Raw genomic sequence first — 25,843 nt, 5'->3', positions numbered from 1 at the left:
ACTAAGCAGACTGCTGACTGTTGGTAGTCAACAATCAGCAATCGCTGAGCAGAAATGCTACAGCAGGATAATAATTTCCAGAGTTAACCAAGGCCTTCCAGGGAAACCCTTCCTTCCTCAGGAATCAACCAACTGAGAAGGCAGCCAATGAAATTAACTTTTCACTCTGGAACTGGCCCTTACCACTGGCCCATGCAGACCATGACACATGACCAGCGGCTTTTCGACTTCTCCATGGGTCAACCAACACAGGAGTGCTGGAGGAGGAGGGAATTTGTGTTTGGGAACGCTAGAACATTCTTCTGTGCTCGAGCGAATATCTTTGAGTTCAAGCAGAAACCCGATGAGGTCCGATTACTCCATAGACTCCAGACTGAAGTAGAACGGAGGGCAGGGCAGGGGGCAGGGCAGTCTGTATTATGTCTCGTGGAAGCAGTACAAAGGTGTGGGAAAAGTAAACCATGCTAGAGCACTTAGACCCAAACAGAAATGTGCTATCAGTGTGAGACAGCTGTGAATAACTCATCAGTACTAGTTTAAAACATTCCTCACGCCATCCTGGAAATTTCTATCCTAACCTAGACAGATATCCATTACCATTATCACAGTGAAAACTATCATGGGAGAGCAACTATATTATTTACCGCACACTGGGTTTACTGAATGGTCAACCATGGTTAATCATTTTACTTCTGAGTTGGACATAAAGTCCTTCACATACAGTGTGTGCCTTGTGTGGCAGGAAATAGTCAAACAACAGCAGGACCACAAAATCCCAATACGCTCAACTGAGAGTGGTTCACTCACATAAAGATACCACACTCAGAAGCTGCCTTGGGAATCCGGCTAGACTGACAGTCAGATAGAAAAAGCAAATATCGGCTAGCTGTACAAGACTGGATTTAAGATTGAGTGGTGCTGGAAGACCTGTGTGATCCATGTTAGATAAACGCTAGACTATTCTAGAGTCAACTGCCAATATGTTTGAGTGATTGTCAAAGTTGAAAAAACCGAAATCTATGGCATTATAGTACTCAATGTGCTTTGAAATCATTTATGTTCTTTCCAAGACTTTTATTTCAGTGCATTGGTACTGTTCAGCAAATTATATGCACATACACATTTTACAGTTTGGAACCATGTATTTATGTGTTTTATAGCTCTCCATTTCTGAGTTCGTCATCAAGTACTTCAGTTTTGTGGTGGTTCAATGCATTTACACAACACATTTTTCAAAACGAAACGATCTCACATCTGAGTATTTCAGCGACAAGCTTCTAAATGTAGCTTTTCTGCAACTTAACACAATTAGATGAATCACTAAGATACAACACATAAGGGGCAACGAACGGCTTGTGGCACAAAGGCTCTCCACGCTCCCAAGAAGCCACCACTGCCTTTTGCTCTGTCTCTGTTGACCAGGAAGTCTGGAGTCTCCATCAGTGTAAGAGCCTGATGGCGACCGTCCCAGAGAACTACTGATCTACTGATGGCGCTCTGAGATGGCACTCATTGTTTGGTCGCTAATCCTGCACTGGCCAGTTAAACCGTTGGACAGTCTGAAGTAGCGGAATAATCTCCCCAAGCGTTGTTACCCTCCAGATAGAAACAGACAGATCAGGGCCAGATCTGGGCCAATGGGTGAGCATTCACAGGCCAGCTGGAGTACAAGTGCTTGAGGAGATTAGCCATCCAGGGACAGATAAGGGCAGCTATGGCAGGCTGTCAGAGTCGAGCGGTTATCAGTTGACATGGTCCCCTGATGGCCCTCTCCTCCCAAACCTGGAAGAGCTTACAGACAAGAAGAATGTTGGCACCAAATACAGCAGTAAGACTGATGGCCTGCAAAGATACTTCTGAGTGGCAAATGACCCACCTTACTCTTGCAGCCACACTCCCCCTACTCACGTCAAATAAAGATTATTTACTGGGCTGACCTCATGTGTGAAAACAAAACTACTGGATTAAGGTTTGTTAAAATGTAAAATATAAGAAAAGATGCACTCGGGATGTCAACTTTCTAAATTGGTACAGAGTGATTTGGTGTCCCCACAATTGGGAAAACACTGAGAAACCACACAAAAGTTGAAAAATGATTGGTAAAAAGATACTTTAGTAATAGGTCCTTTATTCATTGAGCTGACACTTTTATCCAAAGCGACTTACAAATGAGAACTAACATTCAAGCTAAACCGCAGGGGAGACCCTTATGTAACAATAAATACTACTTTTACAAACACAAAGTTGAAAGTAAATAAAGTTGATTTAAAAATGTTTTTTCTCCTCCATGGGCTACAACAGTCTCTCTCATCAATTGATCTGCTGTGTTTACATAATCTATGAGTCATGGTTGCTATGAAGCTCTGTTTTGCTCTAACAGGATCTTTGGATAATTCCATTTCCCATTTTGGGGCTATTCAAAGCCAAACCTGAGCATCACTTCCTCTCTGTCTGTCCATACTTAGTTCGCAAATCCAAACTTCCTCCACAATCTGCGCACTTAAAGACTAGATTAAAAAACCAGACTTTCTCAGTGACTAACGGAACCTACCAGGGCTTTGGCAACCGCACAAACTGGCAACGCCAGCCAAAACAATGACGGTGAAGTCTGCAGTCTGTGACCATTCATAAAACGACCAAAAAAACTCTTCAAATATGCAATATGCCTCACTGTTAAGACATGTACAAACTGAGTGACACAGTGACTGCACAATGCCTCACTGTAGTTGCTGATCTGATGCAAGTTGACACATGCTGACTAAGATAGTCAGACCAGATGGTAGCTGGTTCTGGTTGAGGTCCGGCCTGAACCTGGTGCTGATTCGGGAGATGAGTGCCAGATCTGGGCCAGATCTAGTCTAGGGCTGGTCTGGGGAGAAGCTGTGCGACACGTCCCTAATGAGCTCATTGCCGGGAAGGAGCGAACATCATGACTGACGGGAGATTTGTCTGAGTCACCAACGAAGAATGGCCACCCAGAAACCACAAACAGTGCTCACTTATGCAGCTTGGTCCTTTCAAAGCAAATGGCTCTCACGGACACGTACTATACTTCATGGGGGCCTCCACATGCATGGAGTACAACACCAGAGAATCCTCTCTAAATTGACTGGGAATCTGCAGAAATGGACAGACCTGGACATCGTCTACATAAGTGGCCACGTCTCTAAATGTTTTTTTTTTCCCCTCCACGTAACCCAAATAACGAGATGGCAGTGGTCTCTAGCCCAGATGTGCCCCAGACCTGGATTGGCGCTGGACCTCAAGTCCAGCCCAGCTGCTTTGCTCTGCAGGACCTACGTCTGCTCCCACGCTTCATGAGGGAGCGTGACAATAGCACTGGCCCTATCTGCCTATGGATCTCTGAGCAGGGGCCTGTTCTTTTCTCTCCTGCCAAAGTCTTTTTTTCCCTCTCTCATCCTAAGCAGAGGTCAAATTTTTTTTTTCTCACACTGTGCTTTCACAAACACGAAGCGCAAAAGATAGCATCGGCACAGCAAATCACCAGTGCACTTAACTTCATGTGCTCAGCCACACAGAGGATAACAACAGCCCCAGTGGTGGAGGGAGGGGGATGGGGCCACATTAAGAGCTGACAATGATCTCTTCATGCTGAAGTGACACCAGTGTCAAATTCACAGAACTTGGTCATCGGGGTGGGGGGGTGGGGTGGGGGGGGTGAAATGAAATTGGACTCTGGGAAAATAACTTGCATGTTCAGCCCACAGCCCTCAGCCCAGCTGCTCAGCTGAACCTCGACGGAGAGACAGAGAGAGAGAGAGAGAGAGAGAGAGAATTAGAGGATTTAAGTATAATGATGAAGAGGTAGAAAGAAAGAGAGAGAGAGAGAGAGAGAGAATAGGAGAATAAGAGCATTTAAGTATAGAGGTGGAAAGAAAGAACAAGAGTTCTATCCCATTTTTTTTCCTCATTGAAAGGTCCAGTGTTCGCTGTACCTCCAGCTTGTTAAAACCTCCTCAGTGAATAGAGGGACTGCATGCAGCGACATGCTCCCTGCCCGGGTCGCCAGTTTTTTCCACTGTGGAGACAGCGCAGATGCTTCGATCCTGTCCATCATTTTGCAAGCGGTAACTCTGAAACCAGGTCATTCGTTTCATGAGAAACAAACAACCATGACGGGCACGCAGGTTTCCGTTCTACTTGGGTGGGAAGGGTCAGATTTAAAAACTTGGATGGAACTTGGTTAGAATCACAGAACACATTCTCATTCCATCCACATTTGGCCAAAAACATTGCCATGTCTCTTTACATGACGGTCTTACCAACAACTGAATTGTAGGAAGTAGGAAAGTAACGGCTTTTGCTGCAGAGTTGAGTCTGTCTATTTTAAAGTCTAATCCTGATGTCAATGAACACTAGGCCAGATAAATATAGAACGAATTAGAAGTCTACCGCTGACACACACATACACACACACAGACACGCTCATTCACACAGAAACACACATACTGACACACACACACACACACATCCCCACAGAACCAGCTAGGCCTGCAGTTTATTTCATTTGCTCTGTGTGTCTCTCCCTCTCTCTTTCTCTCCCTCCCTGACTGCTGGCAGGCTCTGGCCGCTGTAGATCAGCTCAGGCTGGAGGACTGGAAGGCCAGTTTCCGCCAGGAGTGTGGGAAGAGAGCCAGACTCCGCTCTGGAATGTACGAGGGGGTACTTCACTGCTGCTCAACAAAAAAAGAAAAAGGGGGGGGGGGGGGTTTGGGGGTCGACACAGAATGGATCACATTCCGGCTGCGAAAATAAGCAACAGTCCCAAACAATCTGGAGATGATGATTAAAATGTTTAGGTTTTCAAAAGGTTTGGTATAAAGTAAGAAGTAAGTGTGCAAGACACTGTAAACCAAGGTGTTTTGAAGCAGAAGCAAACAACATTCCCTAAAGAGACTTGTTTGTCGGTAATGTTAACCACGCAAATATGTTCCTACTCAAAACAACCCCAAGATGCTTGACTTCAACCAGCCGCCATCATTGCCACCAGGCTAAAGCCCCAGTCGCTTATCTTTGTAACCTAGCATAAAACGACCCTTGGTCCCATTATGCGCTTACATAACAGGATGCAACAGCGGTGAGACAAGCATCCCTGATAATGGCTGGCTCTGGCGTGGACGCAGATCTGGGCCAGATCTAGGCCAGCTCCGAGCAGGAGCGAGGCAGCTGAGGTATGTGCCCGATACACATCTGCTTCCCATCGCGTGGTACGGCGCTAATTTCTCCCCTGGGCACGGCGCTGTGCCACGCTGAGCTCAGAAAACCTCGGCTCCACCCCGTCGCCCACATCCAGTCTTTAATGCAGCCCAGAGCTCCAGTGCACCTGCATAGGGGCGAATGCACTACAGCCAACGCACTGAGTCACTTGATGATGTTGCGTGGTCAACCCAACCACATACTGTACTGCACTAATAACTACCCCATCCCCAATCCCTCTCTCGGGTAAGCCTCAACCAGATGGGTTCCCCCATTCCGACTTCAGCTGGGCTCTGCTCAAGTCTCTTTCATCAAAGAACAGAGATTTTCTTGATGATTACTCTAAGGGATTCAAGCCTGGGGCTCTCTACAGTGCTTTGAGACTATGGGCCCTAATTTGAGAGATGGGCAAAGTGTAAGTATAACAAAAGCTAATATAATCAACTACGCAAAATCAATTTGCTAATTTCATACCGTGGGCGAGACCTTAACTGCAAACTGCTCCCACATGCCTCATGATAACTTAGTTCATGCACGTGAACTTGGTTGGTTGATACTTTACACATTGCCCTGCCATTTCAATTAGAGCCTTATGTCTATTGTTAATGCCACTGTACAAATTATTAATATTGGAAATTAAATAATATACTGTTTTTGTGTATTTAAACTAATGTAAATGTGAGTGATCATAAAAAATGCTGCTAAAGGCTCATAGTCATTGTGTGGCAGTGAAGTGTAGACAAACCAGTCGCGTGGATAGGCTAAGAGGCTTGCCCCCCGCATGGCTATTTAAAGAAACAGCTCAGGAACACACACACGCTAGAAGGTCATGTGACGATGTATTTCTGTGGAGACTCACTCGGAGGGCCTCGATGACCAGGTCGCGCGCCTCCAACTCTCCCTCCAGGACGCTGAAGAGCATCAGCAGTTCGGCCTTGCTCAGGTTCTCCATGTTCATCCTGGACTCCTGAGGGCAAAGGCCGGACACAAACAATCATCCGTATGTCCAGATCACGTAGTAGGACATGACACGACAATATCATATTCAACAGGAACAATGCAATCAATTGACTTGATTGTGTATATATTGTATTGTGTGTTTATACTGTGTTGTATTTATATCGGCCTAGCTTTGAACATTTGCCTCAATGGCAAATGTACACTGGTACTAAGAAGAGAGAAAGTTTTTGATGAAATGGTTACAAAGCTCTTGATACGCAGAAACTGCACCAATAACTACAATGTAACACACTAATTAATGAGCATGCTCTTCTCTGATCTCTCGTAGTCCTAGTTTGATACGTCTTGAATTTCCCCTTGGGGATCAATAAAGTATCTATCTATCTATCTATTTATCTATCTATACACTGTACCTAGGGCTAGAGATCCACTAAGAGGAATAATCAAAGAAACCTCTAGCCTAGCATGTAGGCGGCGCCCAAAAGTAAAAGCAAAAGAGAGAAGTTGTATTAAGGTTCCACTGAGTGTGCTTGAAGTTCCAGTGAGTTAGCAGACAGAGCTCAGTAGCAGCAACTTCACACAAATGTGTTCCAATCCCATGGATCTAACGCATTGACAAAATATGCAGCTAATGCTTTGAGTCGACTATCAGAGTAATAATTCTATGACTATAAACATATGAAACCAATATGAGAGAGAGAGAGCGAGTCTGAGTCCCAAAAATATGTTCAGCTCCAACCAAATCTGGATCCAGGTTCGTTTAAACTGGGACACTATCAAAATGATTTATTGATTAAATGTGCTGATAATGTTTCCTGTGGGAGAGGGCACTGGCTGAGCAGTAGCCTACATTAACTTCAGCAGAGGACCTCATCATCAGACTGCCCATCACCAAGCAGGCCCTATCTATTCCTCATGCATAACAAATGACTGTTGGGCTTTTTCCCTTTCACAGGCTCGTAAATTATTCTCTCCTCTAGACGTCCTCTTCCCTACACACCACAACACATGGAAAGCAGATTGAGACGCCACTGCATCCACAGTCTAAGAGGAAGAGGTCGAGTCCATTAAAGAGGAAGAGGGTCCCTTGAAGGGGATATGAAACGGGTTATTCCTAAAAGCCGTACGAACGTCTGCAAGGCCTTACAGTAAATTTGAGAATGATTTGCAATGCTTTGTTTCATACCATATTCAGATTCATCGCCAATTTCATTCTAATGCACTCAAGATGCTATGTTATATATATATGTGGGCCTACGCTGGGATACGTAGTCATTAGAAACAAATACATTCCCCCTTCTAAGAAATACCAGAGTGTTGTGTCAATAGTTTCATTTACTGGTACATTTACATGTATTAATTTAGCAGACTGTTTTATCCAGAGCGATTTACAGCAAGAGAGTTTCCCCAGTAGTTTTGATATCAAACGCCAGTCAAGCCTGGGTATGCTTCTCTCAATTATATCTTGGATAGAGGAGAGACATCTTATTTAGTGTTTGAAATAAGTTGTGGTCACTTGTAGCGCACGCACACATTTCTTGGTGCTGCACTGACTCTGTTGACATGCTTGCGGCGTGCACTTCATACATCCACCACTGCAACAACCAACCAACACATGATGGCTGGTGTTTCCAGTGAGCGCTGTCACTTTGGGACTCTCACGCACTGATGGGAAAGGCAACATTCGTCTAGCCACAGGGTCCAGATTCATATCGAGTTCAAAGGGGGAGACAGCATCTCTTAAAAACAGGCAAAAGTAAAGACACACACATGCAGTTAAAAGGGACTGAGATCCTTGGGCTTCAAACTGACTGTTAACTTTTTCATCCTCTTATCTGCACAGTGGTAGGCCTATATTTGAGCCCATGCCAGCTGTAAGGGGGTGATAAATAAAACTGACAGTAACAAGTACATGCTGTAAGACATTTTCAATTTCAGACATTTTACAACTCTATGGAAAGAAATCCTTTATGGACACTACGAGAATCACAGATACAAAATGTACCCAAACTAAATCTGTGCTCTCTCTCGCTCTCTCTCTTTCTCTCTCTCTCTCTTTCTCTCTCTCATAATTGACTAAGGCAACTCCAGTCTCTCAGCGGATCTGATGAGGCATGCCACGTCTAGTTAGCTGACAGTGCCAAGAGGAGCTGATGTTAGTCTATTCCGTTACTCTGCTGCCGGAGTGATTGGGTCCATATGGCCCTCCTCAACTTTTAGCCTCAAATGACTGAGGTGTTTCAGTCTCCGGCACGTCGCGTCACTTTGCTTGCCAAACTTTCCACTTTGTCAGGGACTCGGGGACCGCACTCGGCGCATTGCATAATGGCCTCGGAGGCGGCTGGAGAGTTTTTTCGGCTACCGTACTACATCAGACCGCTGACTGGCCCTCCCAGCTTCGACCGACTCTCACGAGGCCGAGGGCTATATTGACTTTGGCATGTGGAATTACACCACAGGCTCCAGTGACACAGCGAGTACCAAGAGTGATTTTGGAAATCTCTGATGAGACAGATATTCAAAGAGCCAGAAAAGGGAGTCTTGAGAGCAAAAGCACGTGATCTGAGTACATTTACAAACAGCTTGATCTGTCAACCATCACATGTACAAGTACAACTATGTTCACAGAGACATTTTTTGTTGTTGTTGTTACCACACTGGTGGTTTGTGGTTTGACCATGGGAACAGTGTTAATTACAACTCTGATCCGCCCCCAGACTCCTTTTAAATCCCGCTAATTTCACAGCCACTCGTAACTGCTTTCATACAGAGTTTGGATGAGAACGGCTTCATATAGAGAAGAGCTGACGTTTCCCACATGTACAGTGTACTTAGCTTGGGCCAGACCCGTTTCAGTGGGCCTATCAGCTGTTCAGACCTGTGGGGAGATTGCAGGGCCTCACAGCTTGGTATAGCCTATACATTGCAATTATTTTTATGAGAAAATCGACTTCAGCAATCAATGAAAAATAAGGGTTTAATAGTACCTGCTCTGTACATCCAACATCATCTTATCCTCCATTTGGAAGCCTCTGTCCTGCTTCTTTGAGTCTCTTTGACTGCTGAGCTGCAACCTTTTTCCAAATAGGATACTTAGGAAAAGGCTGCTGTTATCCACAGCAACAGCCTGGGAACACCAAATATTCCCACACTGTTTAACATTTAGCTCCCTTGGAAAGGGCTCTGGGGGTTGTAATCCCTTTATCCTTGTTGTCTGGTTCGACTGCTCTTTAAGAGGCCTATGCAACAAGGTAACTGTACACACATTTTATCCAATAAATAATCTATTTCACACTCATTAAAAGGAGACTGCATCGAAGTGCTCAGTGACCTGTCAAAATGGGGCTAACATTCCCCGGCTGTCTGTCATCGTCCCGGAGCGGCTGTCCCCAAGTCCCGCTTCACCCAAACAGATGTCAAGAGCTAATTATTGAAATCCCCTGGCCTCCTTTAAGCTACACCACCAAGGTCCTCTTAAGCAGATTTCTTGCTGTGACACGAATACAACTGATACAGTGCACGGTGTTACATACACAGAAACATGGACCAATTTATTTAACTACCAGTAGGCCTATCTTCTCTAGTTTATTACATCTCATTACATATCAGTCATGTCTAGACAGGATGATTTAATGGGTGTTTCAATAATTGTTGCATTTTATATTAGGCTACACATTTACTAAGCAAGAAACCCAAAATACTCAACAAAAAGAACAGCATTACAAAACTGATACATTAAAGTATATTAACTCTGTTGTCGATTACAGGATAATAATTTAGGAAAACTGATATATTTGCCTTCTCTAACCAACACCATCAATATTCAGAAGATGGAATAAAACTTGCTACAAAGACGCACCGCTGATGGCGTGGGTAATAAAGGTAAATCTGAAACGTTAACATTAATTAACGTATGACATGAATCCCTTATAAAACTCAGTAGACTATGACAACAAACACCACAGGTAGAATACAAGAATATAGGCCTTAATTCCATAATTCAATCGCTCATACATCACTTAAATTGACACATTCATTGTTTGAAACGGAACACGGTATCAAATCACAGTTTGTCTGCGAGTTTTAAAAGTGAAATGTTGATGTAGCCTACCATCCCAAAATAGGATATTCACATGTTATGCATCTCGACTAAACTTGAAGGGATCCTCACAACGTTGACCAGCCTCTCAAGCAACAAGGCATCGCTGATGTTTAGGCAACGCTTGATGACTAAAAATGAGCAGATACAACTTACCAAACAGTCCATTGAATGCAACAGGTAGCGGAAAACAAAATAATGTTATAGCTTACCGTAGTAGGTGCCATTCCAGGTTAGTTTAACTCCACCATCAAAACGGTTTCCGAAGAGACTTTAGTGAACTATGATGAACCGAAGCCCAGCGGAAAAAAGGGTTAAGTGTGTGGCATGCGATGGATCCAATCGGCAAGTCCGATTCCAAACTGTTGACCAATGAAAGGAGTCACTGGATGGAGGCAGGGTTAGGAGGATGTCGCATGGGTTTAGAACTAGGTTCTTTGTGTACTTTTTGTAACCTGTTCAATCCTCTTGTGTGTTTTCTGTTCATACTGTCTTCGTGAATCATAAGTCTTTTAATGGAACTACCATTTTACGCTTTTCTATACCGGGCGAGAAGGATAAATCACAGGGCAAATCCAAGAATAGTGCGCGATACCCACACAAAGAAGATCTAGGTTCGTGTATGCAATTGAAACCTAATCCCATTGTACTGAACTTCTAACTTTAACAAAACGATTTTATAGATGAAAAGTTTAGTGTTTGGCAGAAAACGCGTGGTTGTTTATCTTAGGATTTTACCAAAGGTAAATATGAAGCCCTTAACATTTCGCCGTCCCAACTTTATATCTCCATCGTCCCGACATGGGCAGCCCAGCATTTCTATTTCAGGAACAAGACACCACCTAGTGGCTGATGGAACAGCTCAATATTAGACACATCTTTGGAGATGTGAGATGTTTTGAAGATAGCCAGCAGCATCCTTGGAGGCTTCGCTGAACTAATCTTAAAGTTTGGGTGCCATCAGTACAGTCAAAGGCTTTTCTTTCTTTCGTTCTTTCTTTTCTAACAATCCCCAACACAACAAAAACTCAACACCGTTTTTTTTCAGAATTATTGTTTCAATGAAAAAGTTATATTACAAATTCAGTTTGATAAATATCAGCAATTCACAAAGCATCATAGCCAACAAAAGACATTATTTTCTACATAATCACAAGCTCATCTACTTACATACAAGTTTGGACATCAAAACATTAGCATACCAAATAGGAAAGAATGACTGTGCACATCAAAACAATTTAAACAAAATAGGTAGAAAGACTTTCACTCTGTCTCTCTCTCTCATACACAAACACACACACACAAATAAATGCACATACTCTCTGATGTGATTTGAATGCTGTGAGCAATTCAGTTTTCTCACAAGCGATCTGTACATTGTACTTACACACATTCCTCTGATGAAACTTCAAGCAAAAGTCAAGCCACACCGCAAAAGGCACATGACCCCCCCCCCCCCACCACCATCACTCACACACACACTTGTAATGGCTTCTCCTTTAGCAGAAGGGGCTAATTTGTCTTCAGGGCTGGCCTAATGGAGTGTGTACCGGGGCTGAGTGTTGGCTGGGTGAGTCAGTGTCTGGGAATACGATGTGGTGCGGCTCTTCCGCTGCTGCACTTCTCATCGCCGAGGGCCCGACAGAAACAAAAAGTCCCGCTGTAGATTCCCACTGACAGAGTTCACAAGTGGGAGTGGACCAGTAAGTGTGGGAAAGAAAAGAACACTAAGGAAAAGAGTTTTTAAAAAGCCTTTGAGGTGATGAAGCTTTTGTTTTTTCCCCTCATAATTCTCGCATTTAGATGGTTAGGTATGCTGTAATAAGTATGTGGATAAAGTGTGCGTGTCTTTAAGTGCACATAACACAGAGAAATGATAGGAGAGCGTGGCGAAAGAGCCTCACCTTGCCAAGTCAAATACAAGGAGAATATATGCATTTGGTTGCCTGCACTCCATGTGGTTTCTACCAGGAATGCATGTTTGCCTTTCCTTTCAAACCTAAATGAAGTAAGACACACGCCCAATGATGTAGCGAGTGTGAATCAAGTAAGCAGTACTTTCAAAATATTTAGGTAGCACCAATCTCTGAGTTTTTAAAACGCTCTCTGTCTCTCTGTTTCTGTCTCTCTCTCATACATACACACACACATCACACACACAGGCACACACACTCACACACAGACAAATAATTTATTTATAATAGAAAAGCACTGAGTGAATAAAAAAATCGACTTATGCAAATCACACACATCCTAACATTACATAGTTGCAGAGGACGTGAGCTAAAAGTAGCCCCCCACCTCCCTGCTCCCCATATGGGTCAGTACACTCCTCCCATGCCCCTGCCTAGGACCAGATCCGTTTAGTTCACAGGACAAGGCACACAACATTCTCCACATATGATGGACTTCTTGTGTCATTCTTTACTTGGAGTTCTTCAAGGGTGGTTCCATATCGGCGGTTCTTTAAGGGTATTTTTTTTTCTGAAGCGGGTTCTCTGAGTGGGTGTCCATGACCTGGCAGCGGGGGGTCACGGTTAATGCACCCGCGGGAGCAGAGCCAGCCGGAGGCGTGGGCAGGGTGGGGAGAGAGAAAGTCATAGTGCAGTCGTGTTCCACAGAGCTGCTGGGCCTTGGCCTCCCGCCCGCTCACAGGACTTCTGTTAGGCATCTCCAGCCCACATACGTGCACACACACACACACACACACACACACACACACACACACACACAGACATACACACACACAGACATACACATCCACATCCACACTGGCACACACACACACACAACATACTCTCATACATGCACATGCATACAGATACATACAAAGGCTTGGAGCCTTTTCTTAGTCATACCATCATGCTTTCACAAACATACAAACACACACACACACACACGCACACACACACACTCTTGGGCTATGAGTCCTTGAGCATGCTGATGCGGGCATAGATCTTGAGGGCCGGCCCCAGTTTAATGTTCATGGCACTCATGAGGTGGTCCTCCTTTAGCAGCAGCATGGCCTGGCCGTCGATCTCCTGTGAGCGGAACTCGTCTGCTATCTCCTGGCAGCCTGGAAGAGGATGACAAAAACAACTACTTATGGCTGAGAACACCCAAAACCACCATGAATGGCAAAAATGCTCAAAACACCCAGGGCTATAATAAGGTAATGATTCGTTTCCAGCACATTCTTTTGACAACAAGCAATGAGTCACCAAGATCATGAGTGATGAGAAATGACTGAATGATTGAATGATACTGAATATGATATTAATTAGCAATTCATTTTCTTTGTGCAAATTTAATCAGTAACTCCATGTATTTGTGCTGCCCTACTTTTAATATGAATTAGAATCTACTTCGTAGTTGTCAATTTTCCAGTTGAGTGATTGTTTTTAATGTAGGTACCAGCCCTGTCAGATAAGAGCAATATTTATTGATTTCTTCATACATGTTCATGACTTAATTACAAGTTTTTACAAACTGCCAGGACAGACACAGCAGGAGGCCTGTACTGTGAGATCAATTAACTGCCCAGTAATACAGTACAGTAACACAGAACTAAAAACACAGACCCACTACATCCTCTAGCCTTCTGACTATAAATATCTTTAAGTAACATAATAGTCAGAGTTAAATTTTACTTTATACTTAATCATTTAATTTATAATTAGTCACTAAATTCAGCCTTTTTCATAAACACAAACCTACAAATGTACCTTCCCAAAATTATATTAAACATTCTTTGATGAAAGGTTGTTTTGGAAAATTCTAAATGTTAAAGTTCTAATTGGAACCCCATTGAGACTTTTGAGAGGACAATGTCACCCACCCATCTTTCAGCACCCAAGTACAATTGTTAAGTGGACTAATATGTGGTCAAAGTAGTGCATGCTCAAACAGTGTTACAGGAGCATGAGACTGTAATATGCAGCAGAAACCCTGACTAACAGTAGGTGCTGAACCATAGCTACAATGTATCATACTTGACAGTTCCTCTTTCCCACTCTAACCCCAAGGTGTCATTCCTGTGGCTGCCCACAGGAGGTAATGCATACCGATCAGGTGATTCCCATCTAAACTAGACTGGTATGGCCATTTCACCAGTTACCACGTCATGCAATCCCAACAGTCAACCATAGGTGACGCCACTCACCTGGCAGTGAGCGGATGAACTCATACACCTCCTCCACGTTCCACCTGGTGGGGTCACAGGGAAGGAAGTGCTGGGGCAGCAGGGGCAGCTCCCGACCGCGGACGCCCTCTTGGTCGGGGCTCGGCTCGTTCTGAGGCCCTGGGGGCCCCGAGCTGGCCACGGAGAGTGGCGAGGGGGGTTCCTCGAAGCTGGACATGTCGGAGCAGGGACTGGACTCACCCTGGCTGGGTTGGGAAGGCATGGGAGACGAGATGGAGCCGCTATGCATCTGCTGAGGGGTCGACAGTTTCTGAAACACAGAAACAACAACTGACCATCAGTTTCATAAACTATTACATAACATACGGGTTGGCAGAAAAGGTTAGGCTAAACAGACAGACAGTTATGACTTGTTAAAAATCATTATTATAGCCACAAGATTTTATTTATGATTACATTTCTCATGTTCTGCTTCCCATATTGTAGGTATTTCATACATAACACTGCCTTACCAACATGTAAATGTGTTCATTTTACCCAACATAAACATGGCAGAGGACCTTCGGATAATGGGTAACTGTGTTAGCAACTGTGCCAAAACTGTTTCCTGGTTAATGTAAAAGGTGCATGCGAAGAGGGGAGAGTGGCTTGTGCTGCCTTACCTGTTTCTTGGCATCTGAGCTCGGGCGTCCTCTGTGGGCCCTACGTCTCCAGCGACTCGCTGTTTTGGTTCGATCCGGGTGGAAGAGACCAATCCGCTTGGTGCATCCCACATTATACCTGTTCCAAAACAATACACTGTTGCTATGGCTATTCTCCCACAGGTGTCCCCCTGATGCAGATGGCTAAACTGAGAAGTGCTTTGGCTGTTCCTGTTTTCATCAACGCATGAATAAGTGACACTTTGAAAACATACACACTACAAACAATGCAGCTGCTTCCAAAAGTTTCTGCATGTAAATCTTCCATAATTTTTTTAATCTTAAATAAATAAATAACTTGATATCCACGACTAAATATAGGCCAATGCATAGGACAGAATGTTTCATTCTATCCATGCTATCAGAGGTGTCACAGCAATTGTGACCAGTAGACCCTTGGTGCTCACAAAATACAGAGGCAGATCCAGCCTTAAATCCAGGTTTGGACGAATACTGACTGTAAAAGCGTAAACATGTAATATATGAATAACACATGAGTTAAATATCATGGCAAAGCTCTTCATCAGACCTACCTTTTAGCGCACACCATTGAGCAGAAGCGCTTGGTGCCTTTGAACTTGTAAGCGAAGTCTACCCAGCCACAGAACTCACAGGTTAACTTTGGCTCCTCCTCCTGATCCTTCATATCTGCAACACATATTTTCTAATTTAATCACCAATCTCTTATTTCTCTCATGGTTTCTATAGAATAACATACATTTTCTTTGTTCTTAAAGACAGCTGACATATAATAAAAATAAACTAACTCACTAACAAAAAGAACACATGGGCGAAACATATGAGACCAGCAACTGATTACGGAACAGATTCATTCATATCTTAAAAGATTGCATGCATATTTTCTGTGTTAAAGAGACACCATCTGACTTTCATAAACATGCTCTATTGCTGAAAGGTACGTTTTGCACATTGCATAAATGAATCAACCCTGTGAGTACAGTATTCCTCTGACTGTGTCATGGGCCTTTGTTGGTGATGGCAAGAAGTCGCCCTCACCCTGTTGGTTTGTATCCTCTGGTTCTGAATCAGTGTTGTTGGCCAGGTTATGGACCGGGGACCTCTCTGGGTCAGATGGAAGCTGCTGGTCTGGTTTCTTTGGGCTGTCATTCTGAACGGGAGGCCTCTCCATCTGAAAAAAGTAAATAACAGGCAAATGTTGTATGAAAAGAGGTAAATATGAAGACTCAGGACTGTATAAGTTTTTGAAGGAGTGCACTCATTTTACCCTTGTTACAGCAAAACAAAAAAACAAAACAAAAACTATGCTCTTCATGCCAGCATGCCTTGTTGTGACAGTCAGGTGTGACAGAAACTTGCACCGTCTTGTAAGTTTTGATCAGACTGTTTTGACAACTGTACTTGGTCACTTCCTGTATTATCCACTAGGGGGTAGCATATCCTTAAATGTCCTAAACCCAGTCCCACTTCGGTTAAACAGTTTTTTAAGTGTTTGTTGCTAGTATGGATACCGGAAAACCCTTTTTACAGTGGTAGACAAACATAGCGACCATTGCATAAAGGGCTGCATAAACGGCAGTGGACATACTTCAATGGGTCTTTTCTGTGATGTCTAAAAGACATATAAACAGATAAAAGTAAGACATATAACAGATACAAGTAAGATGGTTGTTGAGTATGTGTCAGTGTGAACTTGACATGCCTAATTGAACTGCGGTCCTTTGACCTTCAAAGGATGCTGAGAATATACTCACTGGAAACGGCTCCGCTCCCTCCTGGATGACGAAGCCCTCGATAACGTGCGTGAGGACCTGGGGTTTAACAATGGCTTGAGGGGGCTTGTTCTCCCCGTTCTGCGCCGTGCTGCCAATTACGGCAGGGGCTTCGCAATCATTTCCTGAAGTCATCGTTGGTGGGGGCGTTGCTGGTGAGGTGCTAACCCGTTCTGGGGTTCCTGCTGATGACAACACAAACTTACATGAACCATACAACGCTGTTGGTGACAGGAATTGCTTTGCGCATTGAGAGTAAACGGATATATTCATTAGGAGTAAGTATACATTAAGCTAATTCAAGGCATCTACAGCGATAGTTATTCTTTGTTGAATTTGTAGTCTCAGTTATAAACTAAGATAGAGCACACGCATCCCATGGTAGATGCGCGGTCCATGGAACACACCTCCCTGTTCGCAGCCAGTGATTGTGTGAAAACGCTAGGATTAGTATCCCCGCAGAGCATTCTTTAACAGGTATAACTCTATGTTCTGCACCGATGTATAGCCTGGGCACGGTTTAAATTCATTGTTGAGTTCCAAATCTACAGTAATTAACGTAACGTAACCTACGTTTTAGAATGGCAATAGTGAAACCAACACACCTCGCCAAAATTACGAATAGGTCACTCATTCCCGTATTCGTTTTTTTTAGGATTATCAACATAATATAACAGGCTTACCTATTCTCCTCGATTCTTAGCAAGAACGGTTTGCCTACTTCATACTTCAATGAACTGAATGAAGTCTCACTGAGTCCTACAGCGTTGTCAGCGACGCAACGGCTATGGCATTGAGTCGCTCGCCTACTCTGCCTCATTCCTAAAAGACTGGAGGCGGGCAGATTTCCTGATGTGTGTGCAACAAGAGAATAAAACACTCGAGTAACGTACGCCACCCCCTCAAACTCCCACATCTCCGGAAAAGCGGTGACACAGAAAAGCCTGGCGGTAGGACAATCTGCAATTCTCACGCTCGACGAGGAGGGTAGCACGTTACACGACCAGAGGAAGCACTACCAGAATTAACTTCAATGAGTGAAATGTGTAACCTCACTTTTGAGTGAATCACTCGGGTGCTTTTATGATGTTCACTGAATGATACCATTACAGCACTGTTATTAACTAACCTGACAACAGGCAAAACACAATACTCTCGTTTTTTACTGGCTGTCGTCAAGCTGTTGCAGTGATTCAAAAGGAAACTGTAAATCTATGTCATAACACGCTGTTCTGATTTTACAGCTATTTTTGGGGCCATATGGAGGTCTGGGAATAAAATCAGGTCTAGCAATACGTCTCTGGGTTCTTTGTGTCTATTTTTAGTCATCAAAGACACAAACTTTATGTTTAACACCCATGAAGAGCATAGCTTGACTATGTATTCATGTCCAAACAGCACTGTTAAAAACATTGAAAACGATGGCATAAAAACACAAGTGCTCACAGCAGAGTTTGTGTGCAGCTGTTTGAGATGTAGGCTATGTATCAGACATAGTGTCAATAGCTGAGGACCAACAGCTGTGACACACTGGCCAGTGTAACCTGATTGCTCTTCTGTAGAGTCGGCTACATTTAAAACACATCGTGTTAGCGGTTCCCATCACCCCCTTTTGTGATGCTAAGTCATTTCTAATTGATAGTGCATTCATTCATAACATGATCATGTCATAAATATTTACGAAGCGTCCTGCTTCTCTATTCTTTTTAATATAATCTTCATATCATTCTTTTCTTTAGCGCCACTGAATGCATAAGAGTACATTACTAAACATTTTTACTCGACAGAATATCATTACTATGCAGTCTTTGTATATAAAGCCTTCAGACTGGGTAGCCCGAGGATTGGTCCCTTGTCTGACATCCATTCAAGGCTTTTCCAAACACTTCCACCTATATTTACTTAACAATTAATTCTAAAGCGTACACTTTTCCCTGAAGCAACATACAGAGTGAGGAAGGTCTAAATCGTATTTAGGGTGTGGGAAAAGGCGAGGGTGACTTTGACTTTCGGAACACTATGTTCTAGTTGAATTTCAGGTGCTTGACTTATCACAGGTACAAGCAAAGCCTGTTGCAATTAGACCAAACACAGAGTCGTGTAGGAAGTCCAGCAAACACCACTCCTCTCAGACTGCATGGAGATTCTACTGAATAGATCCGCGCAGGCATTGCACTTGACACTACTAGATGACCCATGTATCACCGGCAATTAATCTGCCTCTTATCTGAGTATGGACACTAACGACTAAGACTAGGATCGGAAATACAGTGCCAACTTGATAAACTGATATGGTGATTCCGTGGAAAACTAAATCTGCTCCACTATAGTAGCAGGCAGAGAGAGAGAGAGAGACCAGACAGACACACACACACACACACACACACACACACACACACTTACTGTACATACATTCTGAGAGAGTGAGGCAGAGCAAGGAAGACAGAGAGTTTTTAGTGGTTAGTGGAAAAGCACCTTTCTTCCCCACCGTAGGTGCCTACCTCGTGTCTGGTGTGCGGTGGTGGGGGTGTCGGTCTTGGGCTGCTCGGCAGGCTTGGCCCCCTGAGGGGAGGCGTTGGCCGGCTGCTGGGAGCTGTGGGGCGGGCAGCTCTCTCTCACCACCAGGGACGTGGGCTTGTCCTTACACTCCGGAGCCAGCCGTGACGCCTGCGCGGGACCACAACAGAGGAGACAGCTGTCAGCGTCAGCAGCAGGGAATAGACCTGACAATGGGCGTGTGTGTGTGTTTGTGTGTCTGTGTGCATGCAATTCACTGATTGAAAATCACCTTTATATCTGTTTCGGGGTTGGTGTGTGTGTGTTTGTTTTGTTTTGTGTGTGTGTGGGGGAACTGAGCAGAGAAAGCGAGTTAGGTGTGAAAATGTTGAGTGTGCACTAAGTTGAGCTTAAATTATATATTTGAAAGTGTTTTATTGGCAATGGCAGGACATGCAGGAAGTTGTTAACACAGCTGGTGTAATTTTGGTTACATAATAAGAATGAAAAAACCTCAAGCATCTTAGCAGGCAACCATTTACAATTTATACTTAATATTTACCAGATGGTCTTATCCAAAGTGCACCATTATCAAGGTATCAAGATATATGTTAAAGTAATAAAAGCATTTCACTTGTGCACCATAGTTAAATTCAGGGTGTTGTCACTGCCACTCCCTTGCTCCGTTCATGCATCTATGAACTACAAAATCTACTGTAACAATCAACATCCAGTCATAGACTCACAACTGACACAACTCCTTTCCATGACTGGAAATAACAAAGTTCTATGTTGAAATCAATGTGTTTTCCAATCATTAGCATTCATCATAGTTGTTGGTTTCAAATGGTTGTTGGTTTCAAATGAGCACATAGTTATGTAAATTAGCTTTTTAGATCAACACATATTTTTCAACCCAAATTAATGTGAACACACTGAATTGCCTTAAGTTTCCGTGCATACTTTTACTGTACTGACTGTGGTCTGAATACCACAGAGATTCATTTGAAGTTGTCAGGAGCATCACTAATGCAGCCTGACAATGGGCCGACCACAGCCTCTATATTCACTGTGGCTGGGAGGTGTTCCGCTGGAGTTAAACTAGGCAGCTAATGAGCATTGAACACTGAATTCATGGAAACAAAGTTAGACAGTTTCACAGAGAAAGCTGGAAAGTCGTGCTTGTCAAATACACTAGATATGCAAAATATTACCTCATTATAAAAGACTTACATTTTTTTAGTAAAAATAGACTTCATATGGCACTTTTATGATGAGCACATGTTGTACTGTGTGAGTATCTGTGTGACAGACTGCTGTCACTACGGTTAAGTATGTGCTCTGACTGCCATACCAACAAGCCTGACTCTTTACTGTCGCCGTCAAGCTGCAGGTTTAGTACCCTGGAAAACCGGGTTTGAGGCCGGGTGGGGTGACTGCTCTCTCCCTTCGCTACAATCTGTTTGACCTTTAAAATGTTCACTACAATACACAGTAGTATGTGTATCTTGTTGACATTTAATTGAGTGTGACTTGATGCTTGTCATATGTGTGAATACCTGGTTGGGTGTGGGGTGGATCTGCAGGTTGATGGCGGTGAGCTGGACGGGCTGTGCTTTGGCATGGCTGAGGGCAGCGTGGGCATGGACGTGGGCGTGGGTATGGGGGTGTGCGTGGGCGTGGGCATGGCCCTGGTGGTGGCTCAGGGCGTGGGGGCTGACGGTGGAGTGGAAGATGGTGGCATGCTGCGTGGGCATCGCCGGGTTGCTCTGGTGGTGGGGCTGGTTGTGACTCGGGTTCTGTTGCTGCGAGGAGGAGGCCGGTTTGGGCAGCACGGGCACCGGGCCTGGTTGACCCGCGGGCGAGGGGCCGTGGGAGGTGTGGACGGTGAGCGGCTGGGCGTGGAGGTGGGGCTGGATGGAGGCGGTCTGCAGGAGCTGGGTGGTGGTGGTGGCGGAGGGGGCACCGGTCCTCTGGGGCGCAGGGGCAGCCTGCTGCTGGATGACAAACTGCTGCGGCTGCTGCTTGACCAGTGAGTGAGGCTGGATGTGGGCATAGGCTGCAGGGACAGACGCAGAGAAAGACAGACAGGGAACGGTCAGATACAGATTCAGCACACTTTACACTGACCAGCAATCAAAATGCTACACTAAATAAACACTTATTTCCCCAAAATAAACACCACCATTTATTCATTTATTTATTTATGTTTTGATAGAAACAAACAGTAACACCCATACATAACCAAATTCTGCAATCCTCCAGCAACCGAACAAGTGCTATGCAAACACAGAGAGAGAGAGAGAGGGAGGGAGAGAGAAAGAGAGAGAGAGGGAGGGTGGGAGAAACACAGACACACAGTTGTCTGAGGTGCATAATGTAATTTCAACAAGGAAGGCTTTGCCTCATTACAACACAAGACACATATACACACACACACACACACACACTCACATAAGGATTATTTTTTGCATTTGTACTTCTAATAAATTGAAATTTCCTCTGTTCCCTGAACTGAATTTCCCCAAACAACTTTGCCCTTCTTCAGATGGGAAAAGTATTTGCAAATCACTGAGACAACTTTGTTTTCACTGTTAGCTCCTCTTTGCTTCTATCTCTCAACACCTTGCACCGATGATGTCAGTCATCACCCAACAGGCAGCTCAGTGTACTGTTAAACCTCCCAGATTCAGCGATAATGCTCACATTCAAACATGTCAATCAAACATCCATCAAGACCTTTCCCAAACCCCTCATAAAGAGCAAAGACATAACCACAGGCCTAATCCAGGTTTCATTAGGTCTCAAAGATGGGGCCTCATTAGGACTCAAAGATAGGGCCGAAGCTCATGTTTGGTTCCTGCACATTTATGGGTTATCGTGACCCGGGGGGCCTAGACATCTGTAGAAAAGGGGGTCAGGCTCCTGTGGATCTTGAAGCATAACACAAGAAATACAAATATGGGCAAGTTTCCTCTAAACTCCTGGATGGAAAGAGCAGAGGGGGTGACTGGGACGTCTGGCGCCATATGGAGAACCACTGTCTCGTGTGACTCAGCAAACCAGAGTACCCCAAACCACCCCCCACGTCCCATACAATATAGCCTTTTACCGTAAACATTAATGAACTTGTCCAGACCTGCACTAACACAAAACATGTGAAGCTTAGCTAGCGGCTGGTGAGAAAGAGAACATCTGGTCCATTGCTGGTTGTCTTGCTCTCACAGTTTTAGGGGAGCTGTGTTTCGTGACCTGATACTTGAGAGATATATGAACAGACAAACTGACGAAAAGTCTTGACTTGCTTTTAGTCTATATCACTGAGCCATAAAGATGGCAGAGAGCCTTTTCAAGAGAACTTCACATGAATGCTCCTTCTACATTACAGTAGTCCCTGTTGGAAGGCTGAATCCTGTCCATATTGGAGAGCATGAGAATGTAAAGACATTGTGCAATACTCTCCCACACACATGCAGTCACATTCACATAAGCAGACAAACACACACACACACACACACACACTACACATACTTCCACAAAAACACACAAACCCCCCTCTCTCTCTCTTTCTTTCTCTCTCTCTCTCTCCCTCTCTCACACACACCCACGATTTCTTTGAGAGGGTGCCAGAAATCTGCAGACTTTCTCCCCTGTGCCGCCTCTGTATATTCCTGGGTCTTCCTGTGCAGATTGTTTGTGAGGAATGTGAGCAGTGCTGTTAGGAATGAGGCAGGGTTCTGGGCTGCGGTGGAAATGGGTGACGTTTCTCTCAGGCCAGCGCAATCAAATGTCATTAAGCCCTGAGCCGCGAAAAAAAATGTCTCCTTTTTTATTTCTTCGTTTTGGTGTTGCTGGTGGTGTCGCTGATCCAGGATCTTGCTGCTCGGGGTATTCAGGGAGGAGACGGCAGCAGACAGCCAGCCAGCCACATCCTCTGGGTTTATAAAAATGACAGACGGAGCTGTAACCATCATGTGCAGATGGAGTGTGCTATCTGTCATAAAGACACTCCACACCACAGGGACATCCCTACACTTCTACCAGACGCAGGCTCTGGCACTAAACAGACTTGTACTACAGTGATGAGCATCGAAAAGTCTTCACAGTTGACTTACAATTCTGGGACTGTGATAACGTTTTACACAACTCTCTCTTTTCTTCTCTCTCTCTGTCTCTCAATCTCTCTCTCTTTATTTCTCATTTCTTCTGATGTTCCCATGTGAGTGTGTGTGTGTGTGTGTGTGTGAGAAAAGGAGTCGATGACTATTACCCAAGAGGATCCACAGCCTTGGCCCTGCCCTGGAATTTCCCTGAGTTTCCAGATTCCACCCCAGCATCTCAACACTGCCATCATACTCTCTCTCTCTCTTTCTCTCTCTCTCTCTCTCTCTCTCTCTTTCTCTTTCACACACACACACCTCACTCACTCTTTCATTCAAAGTCTGTGACAGCAGGTTTAGTGTTTAGTGAGGAATTGTTACATTTTGTATAGTATCATTGTAATAGGATTCTGATATGCCAGGTTACAACTATACACCAGTGTGACTTGGAATAAGAACAACAGCTACTCAACAGAGGCATTCAGAAGCTCTTAAGCATCACAAAACCATCAAACACATCACTCTCAAATTTCAAAATGAAATTTTAGAAACCCAAACCTGTTAACCTGCAAACCCCATAGTGAAATCAGACACCTCAACTCTGACCTACACACCTTGAAATCAAACTTGTGCCACCAGCATGCACATCGCCCTTCGCACCCTTTGTCTCATGTTGGTCTTATTGTGTTCAGCTCAAGTCAGCTGACGGGCAACTGTGTCATGTGGACCGTGGCATCCTGCTGAGAATTCACACGGATGTGTTGACAGGATGCATTTATGCTCACTGAAACAAGGCCAAGGGATCTCAGTGGTGAAAGAAAAATACTGAATCATACTTTCTCTCTCTCTCTCTCTCTCTCTCTGTGTGTGTGTGTGTGTGTACACACACACCTGTGTTTGCATGAGCAAGTGAGTAAGGATTTATCATACATCATGATGTGAACACAGATTATCAGTAAGGTAAACAGTGTTTGGCAAAACGTGTGTGCATTTGGGGCTGACTGTAAAAAGTGCCTTTGAGAACTGTGTTTTCATGTCAGATGGAAGACTGAGTTCTCTGAGTTTAACTCGGGCACCCTGCCACTGAACATGCTCTCCCCCTTAGGTGTGTGTGTGTGTGAGAAAGAGAGATAGACTGAGTGGGATGCTTGTGTGTTTACACATCTGTGTGAGTGAGTGTGAGTATCTTGAATATCCCAGGTACACACAGAGGCATAAACATTCCCTGAGGCCCATGATGCAAAAACAACAGTTACCCAGCTACACAACTGTATTTCACAATAATTTCCCTGTGGGGCTAGAGCTCCAGGCTTCTATCTGGCTGCTAAATGTATTCTTGTTAGATACGGAAAAAAGGGAAATGGGACCAGTTACTGTCACACATAGTTTGAATAAGTCAAGATGATTAAGTGTCATTCTCACTGAAGAGATGAACCACACCCAATAAGACACAGGCTAATTATTTTAAGGTAATCTACTTACTGTAACCTCAATATATTGGCTGTAGATTCACATGTATTTCAGTGCCTGTATAAGTAATTGTGTTTTTAGTGTATCCCTTGTCTCTCTCTCAAAAAATCATAATATACTCCTTATTTTGTCTCAGTCAAAGTTTATGGCAGTTGCCTTCAGCACTTTCTATCATCACACATGCACACACACACAGGAAGAGAGTGTGTGTTACAGAGAGAGCGAGAGAGACCTCCAACTCCCAGCTATTCAAAACACCTGGCTCCTGCTCCATGGCAACCATCAATAGCTAAACTGCTCAGGGTGGCCCAAGATCCCGAGATTCGGCAGCCCTTTTTTTTTTTTTGGAATTCATTATCGAATGAAAGAAATCCTGTCCCTCTCACGTGCACACACACACACTAACACATGGTCACTCATACACACACAGACACACATACATGCGCACACACACACACACACAAGTAGTCATGCATACACATACACACACAACGCCACTCCAACTGTCCGCCCACCCTCCCTCCAACATCATAGGCACACAGCTAGCCACCGGGCGACTCTGTCCATGTCCATTGACAATACCACGTCCAGCCATCTGTTGACTACCTCACAAACAATAACAACAAAAACGGGTCTCATCTGTCTGTTTCGCATGAGAAAGGAAAGAGCCAGGCAGGTTGTGCCACTCATCTATTTCAAGAGAAGTGGTGGCTAATCATGGTTAATCATAATCCCCAAAATCAAACTCTTCATCAGGGTTCGGGCAAGCCCAGACCTGCCCTATATCACGGGACCCTGGACTCGGGTTCAGTCAGGCAGTAGGAAGGCAGGTAGTAGCACTGCAGACTATGGCACAGATCTGTCCCTGATCTGAGCTGCAACCTGACTTCCCTTTCTGGATCATATTG

General features: G+C 44.3%; 2 protein-coding genes across 5 annotated transcripts in view; both read right to left on the bottom strand.

Moving 5' to 3' along the window:
- cttnbp2nla (CTTNBP2 N-terminal like a) overlaps positions 1 to 10,598 on the bottom strand; it is a 19,864-nt gene extending 9,266 nt beyond the window's left edge. Inside the window, exons 1-2 of one of the 2 annotated variants that reach the window (XM_076268147.1) lie at positions 10,489 to 10,598; positions 6,077 to 6,184 (exon numbers count right to left, since the gene is read on the bottom strand). In XM_076268147.1, coding sequence (XP_076124262.1) covers positions 6,077 to 6,184; positions 10,489 to 10,503 — 123 coding nt within the window. In that variant the 5' untranslated portion in view covers positions 10,504 to 10,598. Of the gene's footprint in view, positions 1 to 6,076; positions 6,185 to 9,164; positions 9,288 to 10,488 lie in introns of those variants that run through there. The other variant, XM_076268148.1, reaches the window with a different exon arrangement.
- A 1,855-nt stretch (positions 10,599 to 12,453) lies between these two features.
- The window catches only part of phc2b (polyhomeotic homolog 2b (Drosophila)), a 39,865-nt gene continuing 26,475 nt past the window's right edge, over positions 12,454 to 25,843 (bottom strand). For 2 of the 3 annotated variants that reach the window (XM_076267306.1, XM_076267304.1), the window contains 9 exons: positions 21,606 to 21,644; positions 20,925 to 21,424; positions 19,371 to 19,536; positions 16,852 to 17,054; positions 16,136 to 16,268; positions 15,652 to 15,766; positions 15,080 to 15,197; positions 14,439 to 14,727; positions 12,454 to 13,352 (listed from right to left, as the gene is read on the bottom strand). In XM_076267306.1, coding sequence (XP_076123421.1) covers positions 13,198 to 13,352; positions 14,439 to 14,727; positions 15,080 to 15,197; positions 15,652 to 15,766; positions 16,136 to 16,268; positions 16,852 to 17,054; positions 19,371 to 19,536; positions 20,925 to 21,424; positions 21,606 to 21,644 — 1,718 coding nt within the window. In that variant the 3' untranslated portion in view covers positions 12,454 to 13,197. The remainder of the gene's footprint in view (positions 13,353 to 14,438; positions 14,728 to 15,079; positions 15,198 to 15,651; positions 15,767 to 16,135; positions 16,269 to 16,851; positions 17,055 to 19,370; positions 19,537 to 20,924; positions 21,425 to 21,605; positions 21,645 to 25,843) is intronic. The other variant, XM_076267305.1, reaches the window with a different exon arrangement.

The sequence above is a fragment of the Alosa pseudoharengus genome, unplaced genomic scaffold, assembly GCF_046254945.1.
Source record: "Alosa pseudoharengus isolate Yale_2024_CS ecotype anadromous, Long Island Sound unplaced genomic scaffold, YU_APseudo_1.1 YU_APseudo_1.1_scf_5, whole genome shotgun sequence".
NCBI lineage: Eukaryota > Metazoa > Chordata > Actinopteri > Clupeiformes > Clupeidae > Alosa > Alosa pseudoharengus.
The sequence above is the reverse complement of the archived record's forward strand: the minus strand, read 5'-3'. Positions and strand labels throughout refer to the sequence as shown.